The 16,781-nt window shown below is 45.9% G+C and overlaps 1 protein-coding gene across 8 annotated transcripts in view; it reads right to left on the minus strand.

The window, feature by feature from the left end:
- The window catches only part of USP48 (ubiquitin specific peptidase 48), a 113,603-nt gene that overhangs the window by 87,845 nt on the left and 8,977 nt on the right, over window positions 1-16,781 (minus strand). For 7 of the 8 annotated variants that reach the window (XM_040464249.1, XM_040464242.1, XM_040464232.1 and 4 more), the window contains exon 1: window positions 3,978-4,283. The exons of the other annotated variant lie outside the window; for it this stretch is intronic. In XM_040464249.1, coding sequence (XP_040320183.1) covers window positions 3,978-4,111 — 134 coding nt within the window. In that variant the 5' untranslated portion in view covers window positions 4,112-4,283. Of the gene's footprint in view, window positions 1-3,977; window positions 4,284-16,781 lie in introns of those variants that run through there. 8 annotated transcript variants of the gene reach the window in all.

Below are 16,781 nucleotides of genomic sequence, written 5' to 3' on the forward strand. Positions count from 1 at the left end.
AAAGAAAAGAAAAGAAAAGAAAAGAAAAGAAAAGAAAAGAAAAGAAAAGAGAAAGATCTGGACTGCATCAGTATTGCTTTTGCACTACAAATAACATCAAAAATGTGAAAACCCACAGAAATGAGAAAATTTTTGCCAATATAAGGGATGTGTATCCAATAAAGAACTCTTCCAACTCAATAATAAAAAAATACATAACCCAATTTTAAAATGGGCAAAGGACTCGAATAGACATTTCTCCAAAGATACAGGAATGGCCAAGAAGCACATGAAAAGAAGCTCAACCTTAGTCATCAGGGAAATGCAAATCAAAACTACAGGGATACCATTTATACCTACTAGGATGACTGTGAAGAAAAAAAGACAACCAAACACAAGAGTTAAGGACGTGGAGAAATCTTCATCTAAACCATGAATATGTAAAATACCACAGCCACTTTGGAAAATAATTTGTCAGCTCCTCAAAATGTTAAACAGGGTTTTATGACCCAGCAATTCCACTCCTACATATATACCCAAGAAAAAAGAATACAACTGCACAAAAACCCTACACAAACGTTCTTGGCAGCAGCCAAAAAGTAGAAACCCAAATGTCTGTCAGCTGATGAACGGATATATAAGTATGTAGTACATATAAAATGGAATATTATTCAGTAACAAAAAAAAAGAAAAATGGCCAACAAACATGGAAAAAGATGTTCAATTCATTGTTCATTACAAACATGCAAACCAAAAGTACCAGATGCCACTTCAAACACACTAGGATGGCATAAAAACAAACAGAAAACAGCAAGTGTTGACAAGCATGGAAAGAAACTGAAACCCCCCTACATTCCTGGTGGGAACGTAAAATGAACAGCACAGCAGCTGTAGAAAACTGTGGCGGTTCCTCAGGGAGTTAAACGTAATTACTATGACCCAGCAATTTCACTCCTAGGTATACACTCAAAAGAACTGAAAGCACGTATTCTAACAAAAACCTGTACCCAAATGTTCATGGCAGCACTATTCCTAACAGCCAAAAAGTGGATAGAACAAAAATGTTTATCAAGTTAACTACGCTAGGTGAAGTGATGGATGTGTGAACTACCTTGATCTTGGTAATCATCCCACCATGTTTATCAAATCATCACGTTGTAAACTTCAAATACAGGTTATTCTATTTGTCAATTATTTGTCAATAAGGTCGGGGGGAAATTTTCTAAGGTCATCAACTGACGGATAAACAACATGATATATCCAAACAAAGGAATATTATTCAGCCCACAAAAAGGAATAACGTACTGACATACGCTACAACATGGAAGACACTGAAAAACATACTATCTGAAAGCCACACCAAAAAAGGCCACATATTGTCTGATTCCATTTACATGAAATATTTAGAAGAGACACCTACAAGACAGGAAGTTCAGTGGTTGCCAGAAGGTGGCATGAAGGGGAAACGGGAAGTGACTGTTTAAAGGATATGGAGTCTCCTTTTAAGGTAACAGAAAAAGCTGGGGGCAACTGGCAGGCTCAGTAGGTAGAGCACGTGACTCAATCACTGGGGTTTTGAGTTCAAGCCCCACATTGAGGGTAGAGCCTACTTTAAAAATTAAAACTAAAAAAGGCAGGGGCAGGGGACACGCGGGGGGACTCCTGGGTGGCTCATTCAGTTAAGCCTCCCTTTGATTCAGGAACTAGACAATGGTGATGGTTGTACAACTTAATTGTATACTATTTTTTTTTTTTTAATGTTTACTTATTTTTGAAAGAGAGCACACGTGGGGAGGTAGTGGGAGGGAAGAGGCAGATAGAGAGGGAAACAGAGGATCGGAAGCCAGCTCTTGGTGGCTGCAGAGAGCCCGATGCTGGTCTCAAAATCACAAACTGTGAGATCATGCCCTGAGCCGAATGCTTAATCAACTGGGCTACCCAGGGACCCCTGTATACTTTAAAAGAATACATTTTGTTGTCTTTTGCACACTTTTTAAAATGAAATACTGACACATGCTACAACGTGATGACCCTTGAAAACTACACTAAGTCAAAGGAGTCAGTCACAAAGTCCACATATTTTGTGGTTCTATTCACATGACATGTCCAAGACAGGCAAATTTAGAAGCAGAAAAGTTGATGGGTGGTTGCCTGGAACTTGGGTGGTGGGTGATGTACAGAGGACTGAGTGCCAATCCAATGGCTAAAGGGCTAGGTGGGGAGGTGGGCAAAATGTTCTAAAGTCAAGACTGTGGGCATTGCTAAACAGCCCTGAATATACAGAAACCACTGAATAGTACATTTTAAATAGGTGAATCTGGGGCGCCTGGGTGACGCAGTCGGTTAAGCGTCTGACTTCAGCCAGGTCACGATCTCGCGGTCCGTGAGTTCGAGCCCCGCGTCAGGCTCTGGGCTGATGGCTCAGAGCCTGGAGCCTGTTTCCGATTCTGTGTCTCCCTCTCTCTCTGCCCCTCCCCCATTCATGCTCTGTCTCTCTCTGTCCCAAAAATAAATAAATGTTGAAAAAAAAAATTAAAAAAAAAAATAAATAGGTGAATCATACAATATGTGAATTATATCTCGATGCTTAAAAAAAAAAAAACACCTGTTTGGATATAAACCTTGCAATTGCAACTTAAAAAGAACTTTTTTAATGTTTTTGAGAGAGAGAGAGAGAGAGAGAGAGAGAGCGCGAGCACGAGTGGGGGAGGGGCAGAGAGAGGCAGACACAGAATCAGAAGCAGGCTCCAGGCTCTGAGCTGTCAGCAAAGAGCTGGGTGCAGGACTTGAACTCAGGAACTTGATGGACTGAGCCACCCAGGCTACCTGCAACTTAAAACTCTTAGGACATTCCCCTTATAAGGATCGCAGTCAATTTCTACTCCCTAATTTGCGTTAAAATCAGAATTCTAACAGTGATAGAGTGGTGGTTTTTTGTTTTTTTGCTTCTCTAGAATCTAATTATTTTGGGAAACTAACTGAAGCTTAATAAATTCTGTTATACACAGCCTCTGTCATTCCAGGGCTTACTGTTGGGAGTCAGATGTCCCCTCCTTGCAAGCCAGATGCCCTAGAACTTGGAATTATTCGTTAGCCTTATGGAAGCTCCCTAACCTGAATCACTTCTCAACCTAGACTTAAATTCCAAAGTGAGACCTTGACTTCCATTCCTTCCGGGTCCCGCCGCTTAAAAACTCCAGAAAGCCTTTACTAAATGCCTGCTGAAGTAAAGCTACTGAGCATGCCCGGTTTGGCCAACTCAATTCAACAACATTCCAGAACAAAAACTATAGTTCCCGCGTTAAAAGGTGGAAAAACAGAAGAGACAGGAACAATGCCTAAGAATTCGAACTAAAAGGAAAGGCAAGATTCAAGGGCTAAGCAGAAGTGAAGGACAGAACTTACACAGCTCACACTTCGCACTTGGTAAAGTGGTACGGTCGAAACGACCCCCCAAAAAAGGAGGGGAAAAAGCTAAAACAGATGAACGAGAGGGTAGGTCAACCGGGGGTGAAGGTGTCGATGACGTAGACTACCCATACGGTTCTCTAAATCAGCCCTATCCGAAACTAATACTAAGACGACCAAGCCTTAGCGTCACCAGTAATAAAAGATATACTGTGATGAAACTCACTTCCAAGAAGTTCCCTTTCTACAATGGAAAAAGCCGAGCCGTGGCCAAGATACAACAGCCAACAACGTTTGCTAAGCTCTCAGCTCCTGCCTTCAACCATTTCCACCGCCATCTTCTAGATAAGAACCTAGAACCGTTTCTAAAGGGCTTCCAGCAGCATCACCTCCATGCAAAGCCCGGGAAGGCTGCGTTACTCAGGTCGCCCAGACGGCGTTAAGGAGGAAGCCTCCACCTTGCCTCTCTCCGCGCCTGCTAGATGCACGCAGCTGGCTACTGTCCTCTTTCCCCCAATATGACCCCCGGCCCCCGGCCCGGTTTTCCGAAGTCCGAACCGGGGGCGCAAGGCCCAGTGCGCGGGCCTCACCTGCACACGCCGCGGATGCAAGGCTCCAGCCAGATGCGGTACGCGGTCTCGATGTGCTCCTGCGACACCTCCTCGGGCCGCACCGTCTCCGCCCAGCGCCAGGCCGCCTTCTCCAGCTGCAGCCGCGGGGCCATGGCCTTGGCCCGAAGAGCGCCTCCCGAGCCGAGCCGTCGCTGCTGTTGCTGCTGCCGCTGCCGCCGCCCAAATGGGCTCCGCCACCTGCCAGCAATGGGGACCAGGCGATCCCTCAGCCAGCTGGCCAGTCAATCACCTGTGCGCGCCACTGCCGCCGCGCCCGCCCGCGCCCGACCCGCACGACTAGCCGCAAAGTGCCGCCGCCGACACCCGACACCCCTCGCGCCCGCAGACGTTGGAGGTATACTCCCCGCCGCGGTGGGCGCATGCGCGTTCCCAGCAGTCTTTGCGCCACCCCGCGCCTCTAGCCCGACGGGTGGAGGAAGGGGAAGCAGCCTGTTCGAGGTAGAGTTGCCACGTCCTCACCGGCGCTGCTGGGGAAGCAGCGTCTGAGCACCTGTCCAGGGTAGCGTCCTGCAAACCACTACCCTAACAAGCTGGCACCTCGAGGGCAAAAGGCTGCCTATTCTCGCTCTCTGGTACTTCCCCTTAACCTTGAAGGAATCACGCGAGAAGCAACTCAACGCACATCATAGGGCCGCTGGACTGCGGGGTAGGACCTGAAACCAGGTCACCAAAAAAACGACGGTCGGCTCTGTAGAGGATGATTAAACTTGAGCCTGGACCGGTTCCGACTCCTTTCCCGAGCCCTCCTGACGTCACGGGATGTTCTGGGCCTTTCCTCAAGTAGAACTGGACTACATGTCCCGGCATGCATAGCGTGCTGTCACTCACTGGATGCGAGGCATGCTGGGATTTGTAGTCCTCGAGGTGGAGGGGGGCTTCGGGTGAGGTGGGCTTCGGGTGGGGTTTCTCTGGCTGGGAGGGTCTTCTGGCAGCTGGCTGACCCCCGGACTGCTGTCCTCTCTTTTAGAGGACTTAGTCCTTTTCCGAAGCTCTTCTCTAGCTCCCGGGTTTAAAACCATTTCCTTTTTACAAGTCCTGCCCCAGGATCTAAAGAGTAGCCTTATCATAATGTTTTGCAAACTGTAAAGGGCACTATTGGAGGGAAGGTTTTGAGGACTTTACATTTGAATGAGAGCCCTCCGGGGGTCTAAGCGCTAATTTCTGACTCAGCAGTTTACCAGCTGGGTAACCTTGGACTTGATGCTTCAAGTGTGCTAGTCATTCATTAGATAAACATTTGCTGAAAGCACGACGAAGATAAGACGTGGTCCCGGCCTTGGAGGGGGGGTTGGGGGCGGTGAGAGGAGAGCGGTAGAAACACAGAGATCCCCTTCCCAGCCTTGGAAGGTTTGCAGTACTTGGTAAAAGGCTTACTAGAAGAGGTAATTCCTAAACACATCTTAAAAAATCAGTAGAACTTAGCCAGGATAGAAAAAAGGCACCATTACAGACAAAGGGAACCCTAAGGAGCAAAGGCACAGAAGAGAGAGACTTCTTGGTGTGAGAAAACAAATTCTGAGACAGAGGGAGGTTAGGTTAGAGGTAAGCCTTGAGAGGCAGGCCGACTTTGCCTTTATCCCAGAGATTCCTTGAAATGTTTAAAGCTGGTGAGGCATACATTGGAGATTTGCATTTTGTATAGCTTTTTCAGTTTGAGTCAAGGTCAAAAGTAGAGAAACCTCTTAGAAGACTACTGAAGTAATAACAGGCCAGAGATCATGAAGGCCTAAACTGGGGCAATGTAATTGTACCAGGGGTGGGGTATAAAAGCACAGCCCGGGGGCTCCCAAACAGACCAGGTTCAACCACTTGCCACTGACAAAATCCAAAGACAGAGCATGAGTGGCAGTAGTGGTGGTGAAACGAGAAAGGAATTTATTTCCGTGAGGCCGACTCGGGGAAGACCATGGACTAGCATCTCAAAGCCTTCTCTAAAGGGCTGAAAATACGTTTACATTTATATAAGGAAAATGAGAGACTACGGTCTTTAGGTACTAGCAGGTAAGCAGCGAAGGTCAGGTCAGTCTTCCTCAATCACTCCTGGTCTGGCTGGCCCAGGGCAGTCCTTGTTGCTTCAGGGGGTGCTTTTGGCTCACACGGGGGGGGGGGGGGGGTGCTTTGCCTGCAGGGTCTTTTGCCAGAATTAGGAGATAAGCTGGAAAGAACTTAATCAATTAGAAAGTACATAATGTGGTCAAAATGGAGGTTGTCCTGTTTCATAATATATAACCGCCTGAGGAGACAAATTTGAAAGATACCTAGGATGTGGAATTGCTACAACTTGATGATGTTGGTCTAACCAGTGTCTATTCACCTGTTATTTGACCTTCAAGTTTGGGTCATAGCCCTTTCCTTGGTGCTTACAGCTCCCTGTGCCACCCATTGTCTCACTTAGCAAATGATGAAATTGTATTATTCACCAGGCTGTCACTGCTATATGCCAGTTTTCTTTTTTTTTTAATTAAAAAAAATTTTTTTTAATGTTTATTTATTTTTGAGACAGAGAGAGACAGAGCATGAATGGGGGAGGGTCAGAGAGAGAGGGAGACACAGAATCCGAAGCAGGCTCCAGGCTCTGAGCTGTCAGCACAGAGCCCGACATGGGGCTCGAACTCATGGACCGTGAGATCATGACCTGAGCCGAAGTCGGACACTCAACCGACTGAGCCACGCAGGTGCCCCTATATGCCAGTTTTCAAACCTGGGTAATAGTTTCTACCAAGTGAGATAGGGACTACAGAAGGAGCAAGTTTAGAAGGGAGATGATTTCAATTTTTAAAATACAGTAGACCCTTGAACTATGTGCTGTACCTTGACCCCCAGCAGCGTGGAAGGTCTGGGTATAATTCTTGACTGCCCAAAAACTTAGCTACTGATAGCTTGCTGTTGAGCAGGAGCCTTATTGATAAGTCCATGAACACATTTTGTATGTTTTATGTATTATAGACTGTATTCTTAAAGCAAGCTAAAGAAAATGTTACTAAGAAAATCATAAAGAAGAGAAAAATACATTTACTGTACTGTACTATATCGGAAAAAGTGCAAGTGGGCCCACACAGTCCGAGCCTGTGTTATTCAAGAGTCGACTGTATTGCATTTTAGGTGTGGGGTGGAAAACCAACTTCCATGCTTCAGAGCCAAAATATAACAGGAAGACAGAGTTTGGGGTAAGGAGGAACAATAGCTTTATTGCTTTGCAGGCAAAGGAGGCTGCAGCAGGCTGACCTTCAAAACCTGAAAGCCTGGGGCACCTGGGTGGCTCCGTCAGTTAAGCATTCAACTCTTTGTTTTTGGCTCAGGTCCTGGTCTCATGGTCGTGGGATCCAGTCCCGCATCAGGGTCTGCATTGAGCATGGAGCCTGCTTAAGATTTTCTTTCTCCCACTCTCTCTTCCCCTCCCCTACTTGTGCTCGCTCTCTCTTACAAATAAATACAGTTAAAATGTGTGTGTGTGTGTGTGTGTGTGTGTGTGTGTGTGTGTGTGTAGGCACCTGGGTGGCTCAGTCAGTTAAGTGTCCAACCTCAGCTCAGGTCATGATCTCACAGTTGATGAGTTCAAGCCCCGCGTCAGGCTCTGTGCTGACCATTCAGCGCCTGGAGCCTGCTCTGGATTATGTCTCTCCCTCTCTCTCTGCCCCTCCCCCTCTCAAAAGTAAATAAACATTAAAAAAAATTTTTTAATACGTATATTTAAAAAAAAAAACCTGTAAGCCCTCCCAGAGGAAGGGGCTGGAGGGTTATAGGGAAATACAGGAACTGGCTGGTTTTGACAGGCATTGTGTGGTGCTACCAGCTTCCAGTCTTTAGGGTGGTAAGAGAGGAGGGCAAGTTTGCTGAGAGAGGGAAAAGGTTACTTTAAAATCCAGGTTTGCTGAAGCATTGGTGCAGCCATTTTGATTTTTATTGGTTTTTTAAGTGGTTTCAGATGCATAAGGGACATACATGTCAAGACAGCAGACGTGAATCTGAATCTTGCAGGATATATTGTCCTGCACCATTAATTTTTCATTCTATGCTGGATGATTCTCGTCAGCATTCAAATGTGATTTGATCTCTCCCAAGTTTAACAAACTCTCTCTTGACTCCCACATCCACCCCAAGCTACTGTCCCATTTTTCTGCTCCCTCTTTATAATAAAACTGAAAAGAGTTGTCTATAGTTTTCTCCAGTTCCCCTTTTCCTATCCCCATTAAATTAATTCCAAATCAAGCTCTTGTCTCTATCTCCCCCAAAACCACTCATATGAAGGTCACACTGTGAAATCCATTGGGAAGCTCACACTTGATTTTGACCTACCAATCCAAAGCATCTGAACTATTATTCAATCTCTCTCTGGAACCTCTTCCTTTTCTTAAGTTGCAGGATACCACATTCTCCTGCTTTTCCCACGATTCACTGGCCATTCTTTTTTAGTGCCCTTTGCTGGTTTGCTCTTATCTCTAACTTGTAAGCTTGAGTGGCGTAAGGTTGTCCCTGGACCTTTCTCTAATACATTTACTCCCTGGGTGATCTGATCTCCTTATGTAGCTTTAAATACCAGCTGTGTGTTGACTGCCAAATTCGTATCTCCAGACTTGACCTCACTCCTATGATGCCAGATTTGTATGTCCTACTGCTTACCTGGCATCTCTAGTGTGCGATACACTTTACAAGTCCAAAACCTGTCCTTATTCTACTTCCAATTGCCCCCAAATATCCTTCTAAATCTTTGCCATCTCAACAAATGGCAGCTCTATCCTTTCAGAAGCTTTAGAGGCAGGTTTAACCTACCCTTCTCTTACGTCCCCATCCAGTCCTTTTACAAATCCTGTCAGTCGGGTGCCCGGGTGGCTCAGTGGGTTAAGTGTCTGACTCTTGATCTTGGCTCAGGCCATGATACGGTTTGTGAGTTTGAGCCCCACATCCAGCTCTGTGGTGACAGTGCAGAAACTGCTTGGGATTCTCTCTCTCCCTCTTTCTCTGACCTCCCCGCTCATGTGTGCGCAATCTCTCTCTCAAAATAATTAAATAAAAACTTAAAAAAAAAAAAAAAACAGCTAACAAATCCTGTCAACTGTGCCTTCAAAGTATATGCAGAATACAACCACCCTACAGTTACCATCACCACCCTGATCCCACCTGGATTTTTGCAAAAGCTTCCTAACTGGTCTCCAAGTTTCACCCTTGTCTCTTTATAGTCTGCATGTAAACTGAGTGGACACTCCCTGGCTTAAAAACCTCTAAAAACTTCCTGTCTCCCTCCTTCCTGTCTCCTGTCTTCCTCCAAAGGCCCTCTCCCCTACACCTTACTGCCTAGACTTCATTTCCTATCACTCTCCCTTCCCCCAACTTTGAGCCAGCAACACCATCTTCTTACTCCCTGCGCACAACTACCAAAGCCGACTTCTGCCTCAGGGCCTTTGCATTTGTGGTTTCCTTTGCCTGAACACTCTTCTGCACAGCCACATGGTACAGTTTTGCTCCTTCACCTAATAAGCTTTGGGAACGGGAAGGACCCTAGAAAGAAGGTCCAGAAGGAACAATTGTTAGATATAAGGAGAATCAGAAGAATTGGGTACCTGAGAAGCTTAGGGAGGAAAGTTTCAAGAAGATGGGAATGGTCAGCAATGTTAAATTCCCATCTATTTTCCTCCCCATTTCTTAGCTCCTTAGTAAAATTATCGAAAAATTTATCTATCCCTAGCACTTTCCAAAAGAAATATAATACAGGCCATATAGGTAATTTAAAATTTTCTAGTAGCCACATTTTAAAAAGTAAAAAGAAACAGGTGAAGTTAATTTCAACAATATAATTAACCTAGTATATCCAAAGTGGGTACGTTTCCACATGAAATCAATATTTTAAAAATATCAACGAAATATTCGATCGTCTTTTCTTCACACTATATTCTGGAAATCTGTGTGCATTTTACACTCGCAGGTCATCTCAATTTAAACTTGCCGCATTCGGGGCGCCCGGGGGTTCAGCTGGCTAAGCCTCCGACTTTGTGTGTGGTCACGATCTCACTGCTCATTGAGTTCAATCGTGGCATCGGGCTCTGTGCTGACAGCTCAGAGCCCGGAGCCTGCTTTGGGTTCTGTGTCTCCCTCTCTGCTCAAGAGAGGCTCTCAGAGCCCCTCCCCTGCTCAAGCTCTGCCTTTCTCTTTCAGAAAAAAAAAAAATTTTTTTTAAACATTTCAAACTTGCCTTATTCAGGTGCTCATTAGCCACATGTGGGGAGTGCCACCGCGGTGGACAGCCAAGGTCTGTACTCTCTCGACTTACTCACCTTCTGTTCACTCTTCAGACAACTCCAATCTGGCCTGAGACCTTCTCATTTCCCTACAGCTGCTCTTATCAAGGTTCGCATGGCTCCCATGTCACCAAACCCAAAAGTCTTCTCTCAGCCCTCAGCTCACTGCAGTCACTGCTCCTACCATCTTGAAATGTCCTCTTGGTTTCTAGGCAGTATCTGCTCCTGGTTGTCCACTTCCCTCAGTCACTGCTCCTTCTCAGTCTTCTTTGCTGTCTCCTCCTCCTCTTCCTCCTCCTCCACGGATTTTCTTTTTTTTTTTTAATTTTTTTTTCAACGTTTATTTATTTTTGGGACAGAGAGAGACAGAGCATGAACGGGGGAGGGGCAGAGAGAGAGGGAGACACAGAATCGGAAACAGGCTCCAGGCTCCGAGCCATCAGCCCAGAGCCTGACGCGGGGCTCGAACTCACGGACCGCGAGATCGTGACCTGGCTGAAGTCGGACGCTCAACTGACTGCGCCACCCAGGCGCCCCGCTCCATGGATTTTCTAAACGCTCGTCTAAAATAAAAACTTACTCCTATGTGTCTCCTCTATACTACAGTCGCACTTCACTGACACCAGGTGTGTGGGTTTCCCATACATCCAGCAATTCTGTGACACCAGCCAGATGTCCTACGTATTTAACTCAGTTCTGTCACTATCTACCTGGAGATATTATCAGATCACACAAGTTAAGGGTTCAGTCCTTCAAGACTGCACACACACATACACTCCTTCAGACATCAATTGCAAATCCAGGTTTCTGACCAACTGGCTACAAGTCAGAGGCGCCCATCACCTCTTCCTCAGGTTTGACTGATTCGCTAGAGCAGCTCACAGAACTCAGGAAAACATTCTGCCTACTAATGAAGTTTATTAGGAAAGGCTGTAACTTAGGAACAACCAGACGGAAGAGGGGCATAGGGCAAGAAATGTAAGAGGGGGCGCAGAGCTTTCATGCCCTTTCTGGACACGCCTTTTCTGGACACCGTACACTCCCAGCAACCCCACTGTTCACCAGCCTGGAAGTTCTCTGAACCCCAGTCCTGTAGGTTTTTATGGAGGCTTCATTACACAGCCAGAGTTGATTAAATCATCGACTGTTGATGACTGATCTCAAGCTCTACCCCCCAGAGTTCGGGGGCTGGGATTGAGGCTGAAAGTTCCAGCCCTCTAATCATGATTGGTTTTCCAGGCAACTAGCCCCCATTCTTAAATTACCCAGGGGCTTTCCAAAAGTCATCTCATTAACGTAAAGCGTAGAGTAGTTGGAAGGGGCTTGTTATAACAAAAGACAACTTTATCACTCCAATTACTTAGGAAATTCCAAGAGTTTAGGAACTCTGGGAGGGATGAAGGAAGACCAACATGTATGTATTTATTTTTTTAACGTTTATTTTTGAGACAAAGCGAGAGTGAACGGGGGAAGTGCACAGAGTGGTAAGGGTTGGGGGTGCGGGGAGGAGGGACAGAGGATCTGCAGTGGGCTCCATGCTGCAGATGCGGGGTTTGGACTCACGAACCTGCTGACAGATGTGGGGTTCGCACTCACAAACCGCAAGATCATGACCTGAGCCAAAGTCGGATGCTTAACCGATGGAGCCAGCCAGGCGCCCCCCAAATATGTATTGCTTTTTATAAATCACAGCATCACAGCTGAAGTTTTGCCAGCCTTCATCCTGGGCCCTCTTTTATATAGGTCAATAAAAAAGAAATAGAAATATAAATTAGGTTATGTCACTCCATTTTGTCATCATTTCACATTTTAAATAAAATCTAAACTACTTTTCATGACCTATAGGGCTAGGGTAGGCAGAATAATGCCCCACCCTCCCACCCCGAAGATATTGCTATAGACTGAATGTTCTCATTTCCCAGAAATTCATAGGTTAAATCCTAATGCCCAATGTGATGGTATTTGGAGGTGGGGCCTTTGGGGGTGCTTAGGTCATGAGAGTGGAGCCCTTATGAATAGGATTAGTGCTCTCATAAAAGACCCCAGAAAGCTCCCTTGCCTCTTCCACCAACATGAAGACATAGTGAAAAGACAGCTTTCTATGAACCAGGAGATTAAGTTCTCATCAGACACCGCTTCTGTGAGCACTTTGAACTTGAACCTCCCAGCTTCTAGAACTGCTAAAAAATATTTCTGTTGTTGATAAGCCACCCAGTCTATGGCATTTTTTTTAATTTTTATTTTATTTTAGTATGGTATTTTTGTTATGGAAGCCCAAATACAGTAAAACAGATGTCCATGTCCTAATTCTCAAAATTTGTGCATATGTTACCTCATGTAGCAAAAGGATGTAGCTTTGCAGATGTGATTTGATTAAAGATTTTAAAATGGGGATATTATCCTGGATTACCTCAATAGACCCAATGTAACCACAAAGGTCTTTCTTTTTTTTTTTTTTTAATGTTTATTTTTTGAGAGAGACAGAGCGTGAGCAGGGGAGGGGCAGAGAGAGAGAGAGAGAGACACAGAATCTGAAGCAGGCTCCAGGCTCTGAGCTGTCAGCACAAAGCCCGATGCGGGGCTCAAACTCACAGACCATGAGATCATGACCTGAGCCGAAGTCGGACGCTTAACTGAGCCACCCAGGCACCCCAACACAAAGGTCTTTGTAAGTGGGAGACAGAATGGTCAGAGCCAGAAACGACGTTACCCTGCTGACTTGAAAGTGGAAGGAGTCACAAGCCAGGGAATGTAGGCACCCTTATACGCTGGGAAAGGCAAGGAGAATGGATTCTCTCCTGGATTCTCTGCAAGGAACGCAGCTCTGCCCACAACTTGATTTCGGTTCAGTGAAACCCTCTCCAGACATCTGAACTCCAGAATTATAAATTGTTTGAAGCTGCTGAGTGTGGTGATTTGTTACAGTAGTAATGAAAGAGAACTTCAACTACCTCCATTTTGACCTCAGTCTGTACTTTTTTGATTAAATTCTTTCCAGCTTATCTCTCAACTCAGGCAAAAGACCCCGCAGGCAAAGCATCCGCTGATGTGAGCCCAAACTACCCCTCAAGCAACAAAGACTGCCCCGAGCCAGCCAGACCTGGAGTGATTGACCCCAAGGCAATGACTGATCGGCCCTTCACAGCCCACCTGCCTGTACTCACCAACCTTGTTTCACATTTTCCTTGTATAAACATACAAGTATTTTCAGCACTTTGGAGACTGTCTTGGAGACGCCAGGCTGCAGTCTTCCCGACATCCGCTTCACAGAAATAAATTACTTTCTCATTTCACCACTGACGGAGCCACCAAGCACCCTTTAAATAAATAAACTTATTGGGGTGCCCGGGTGCTCCAGATGGTTGAGCATCTGACTTCGGCTCAGGTCATGATCTCACGGCTCGTGGGTTTGAACCCTGCATCCGGCCGGCTCTGTGCTGACAGCTCAGAGCCTGGAGCCTGCTTCGGATTCTGTGTCTCCCTCTCTCTCTGCCCCTACCCTGCTCATGCTCTCTCGCTCTCTCTCTCTCTCTCTCTCAAAACAAATAAAAATTTAAAACGTTTTTAATAAATAAAAAAATACACTATAGGCTCAGTCACTTAAGCGGCCAACTCTTTTTGGCTTGGTGTTTTCGGCTCAGGTCACAGTCCCGGAGTCATGGGATCGAGCCCCACGTCCAGCTCCACACTAGGCATGGAGCCTGCTTAAGATTCTCTTCTCCCTCCACCCCTCTCCCCCACTCTCACGCTCAATCTCTCTTTCTCAAATTTAACAGCAAAAAGAAATCGCTAAATAATGAATGTGCATCAGTCTGACTAAGGATTATCGTTTTCGTTCCAGAGGTATGGTTAAAAGTAGATTCTTTTTCTGGGGCACCTAGGTGGCTCAGTCGGTTGAGCATCTGACTTTTGATTTCAGCTCAGGTCATGATCTCATGGGTCATGGAATCGAGCCCCGAGTCCACTCTACACTGACAGTTAGGAGCCTGCTTGCGATTCTCTCTCTGCACTCCTCCCCTGCTCATGTGGGCGTGCACACGCACTCACTCTCAAAATAAACAAACAAAAAGTAGATTCTTTTGCCTAGATGAAAGAAGCCTGAAATCTAGGCAGACTCACAAAGTACGCATGAAGCACAAGCAGATTTTTAATGTCACCATCTTTCCAAGACTGGGAAGAAAGGGGAAAGCACCAAACCAAAAAGGGAAGTGAAGGGGTGGAATGTGTCACCACCTGAGGATGGGTGGGGTCAGGGCTGCCTCATCCACGAAGTACCATTCATGTGGACACTGAAGGTGCTTTACTACGCTTCCTTGCCACCACTATGGATCTGAACATATATGGTCACATTCTAGTGTTGGGTCTCCCTTTGACATCTACAGTGTGAATCAGCATACCCAGGAGTTAGTCACTGACCAGTATAGTGGAGGGAGGAGACAAGACCTTCAGTGAACCGTATCACATGAACTCCATTGGCTAAAATGTAATGTGGGATCTGACCACAGGTAGCCTTCTGAAAAGCATATTTATTATAGAATTAATATAAAAGGGACTACCTAATACAATGTCTTAGACACTTAGAATAAATCTCCCTATTAATACACCAGCCCCCCCCCCCCCCCCCCCCCACACATAGTCCTTCTGGGTGTAGAGGCTGCCTTTAGTCAACAGGCTTGAGCAATGGAATGTAGAAAGAGCCCACAGTGGCCATCTGTCTAAATACAGCAAGGCCCATCGGGGAACCCACCTCAAAATATCTATAGGACCTAACCAACCAATGGGCTACTTACAACCAGGCACAGTTACCAAAAAAGGGAAAATTCTGTATGTCTCAATATCTCCTCATCTTCCCCCTTTTTAAAACGTTTTATTTTTGAGAGAGACAGAGTAAGAGCAGGGGAGGGGCTGAGAAAGAGGGAGAGACAGAATCCAAAGCAGGCTCCAGATTCCAAGCTGTCAGCGCAGAGCCTGAAGCAGGGCTCGAACTCGGTGAACCATGAGATCATAACCTGAGCCGAAGTCGGGGACCCTTAACCGACTGAGCCACCCAGGCAACTCTGTCCACCCCCCTTAAAAACTGCCTCCTTCCACTGCCCCAGAGTCTCTCCTTTGCCATCCTGCCTGCAGCGCCTCCCTTTACCGGTGTATCCAATAAACTTCTATCGCTTTTGTTCTACCTCAGGTGAATCCTTTCACTGTCCTCGCCACTGGCTTCCACCCAGTGGAGTCACCCCACATCTGGAGGCCCCCATCCAATCGGGAGAGACACCACACTAGGTAGGGTAAAAGGCCACAGTGCCTTAAATTCTAGGTAGTAAGTGGTGGTCACTTTCTCGGTACAAATGTTCCTTCTCTTTCTCCTCGGCCACTACCTCGACCGTCACAGGGGATTGGATCTGGCATGATCCTTTGACTAGAGACCGACCCTCCAGCATTAGGAGAGTGAAGGACAGTGTGTACTCTTGCTTTGGGAGCAAGGGGCACCAGGATCAGGAATCTTATAATGGAGACCTCCGCTTCTGCATGTAGTTCGTCCACTAAGGATGCTATAATAAATTGCTACCAACTGGGTGTCTTAAAAACAATACATTTGCTCATTCACCGTTCTGGAGTCTGGAAGTCCAAATTCAAGCTCCCTGCAGGGCCACGCTCCCCCCTCAGGTCTCCGAAGTCGACCTTGCCTTTCCCATCTTTAAGTAACCGCTGATGCTCCTTGGCTTGTGGCGGTAACGCCACTCTCCACCTCCACCTTCACAGGATCTTCCCTCTGTGTATGTCTCTGTGTGGCCTTCTCCTCTTACATGAATACTGGCCATTGGGTTTAGGGCCCACCCTAATCCGGTATCTCATCTTAACTAATTACATCTGGAAAGATCTAATTTCCTTTTTCTTTTTAATGTTTAGTTTTTGAGAGAGACAGACAGAGCGTGAGCAGGGGAGGGGCAGAGAGAGAGGGAGACAGAATCCGAAGCAGCTCCACGTTCTGAGCTGTCAGCACAGAGCCCGATGCAGGGCTCGAACTCAGGAACTGTGAGCTCATGATCTAAGCCCAAGTCAGATGCTTAGTGTACTGAGCCACCCAGGCGCCCCAAGATCTTATTTCCAAATAAAATCAGATTCTGAGATCCGGGGGTAGGGCATGACTTTTGGGTGGACACTATCCAACTTCCGACGCTGTTTATAATCGTGCTCTTTGTGTGTGGCTGTTTACACTCTTGGCTCTGATTGGTTATTGGCAATTTAGCAAACCTGAATATGTTGATCCTTGATACGATTACTGCACCTGCTGGCTCTTGCCACCTCAGCATTGGACTGTTTTAGAGAAGTTTTTTAGAGAAGTGCAAGTGACACGGTTATTTTGACACTATTAAGATGTGAGCTAGACCTTACCAGGATGCAGGCAGCCTTTGACATCTGGAATTCATAAAAAGCTATAAAAAAATAAAATAAAATAAAATAAAATAAGAAAATAAAAAATAAATAATAAAATAAAATAAAATAAAATAAAATAAAATAAAATAAAATAAAA

The sequence above is a fragment of the Herpailurus yagouaroundi genome, unplaced genomic scaffold, assembly GCF_014898765.1.
Source record: "Herpailurus yagouaroundi ecotype Mexico unplaced genomic scaffold, PumYag 77, whole genome shotgun sequence".
In the NCBI taxonomy this organism is placed as follows: Eukaryota; Metazoa; Chordata; class Mammalia; order Carnivora; family Felidae; genus Herpailurus; species Herpailurus yagouaroundi.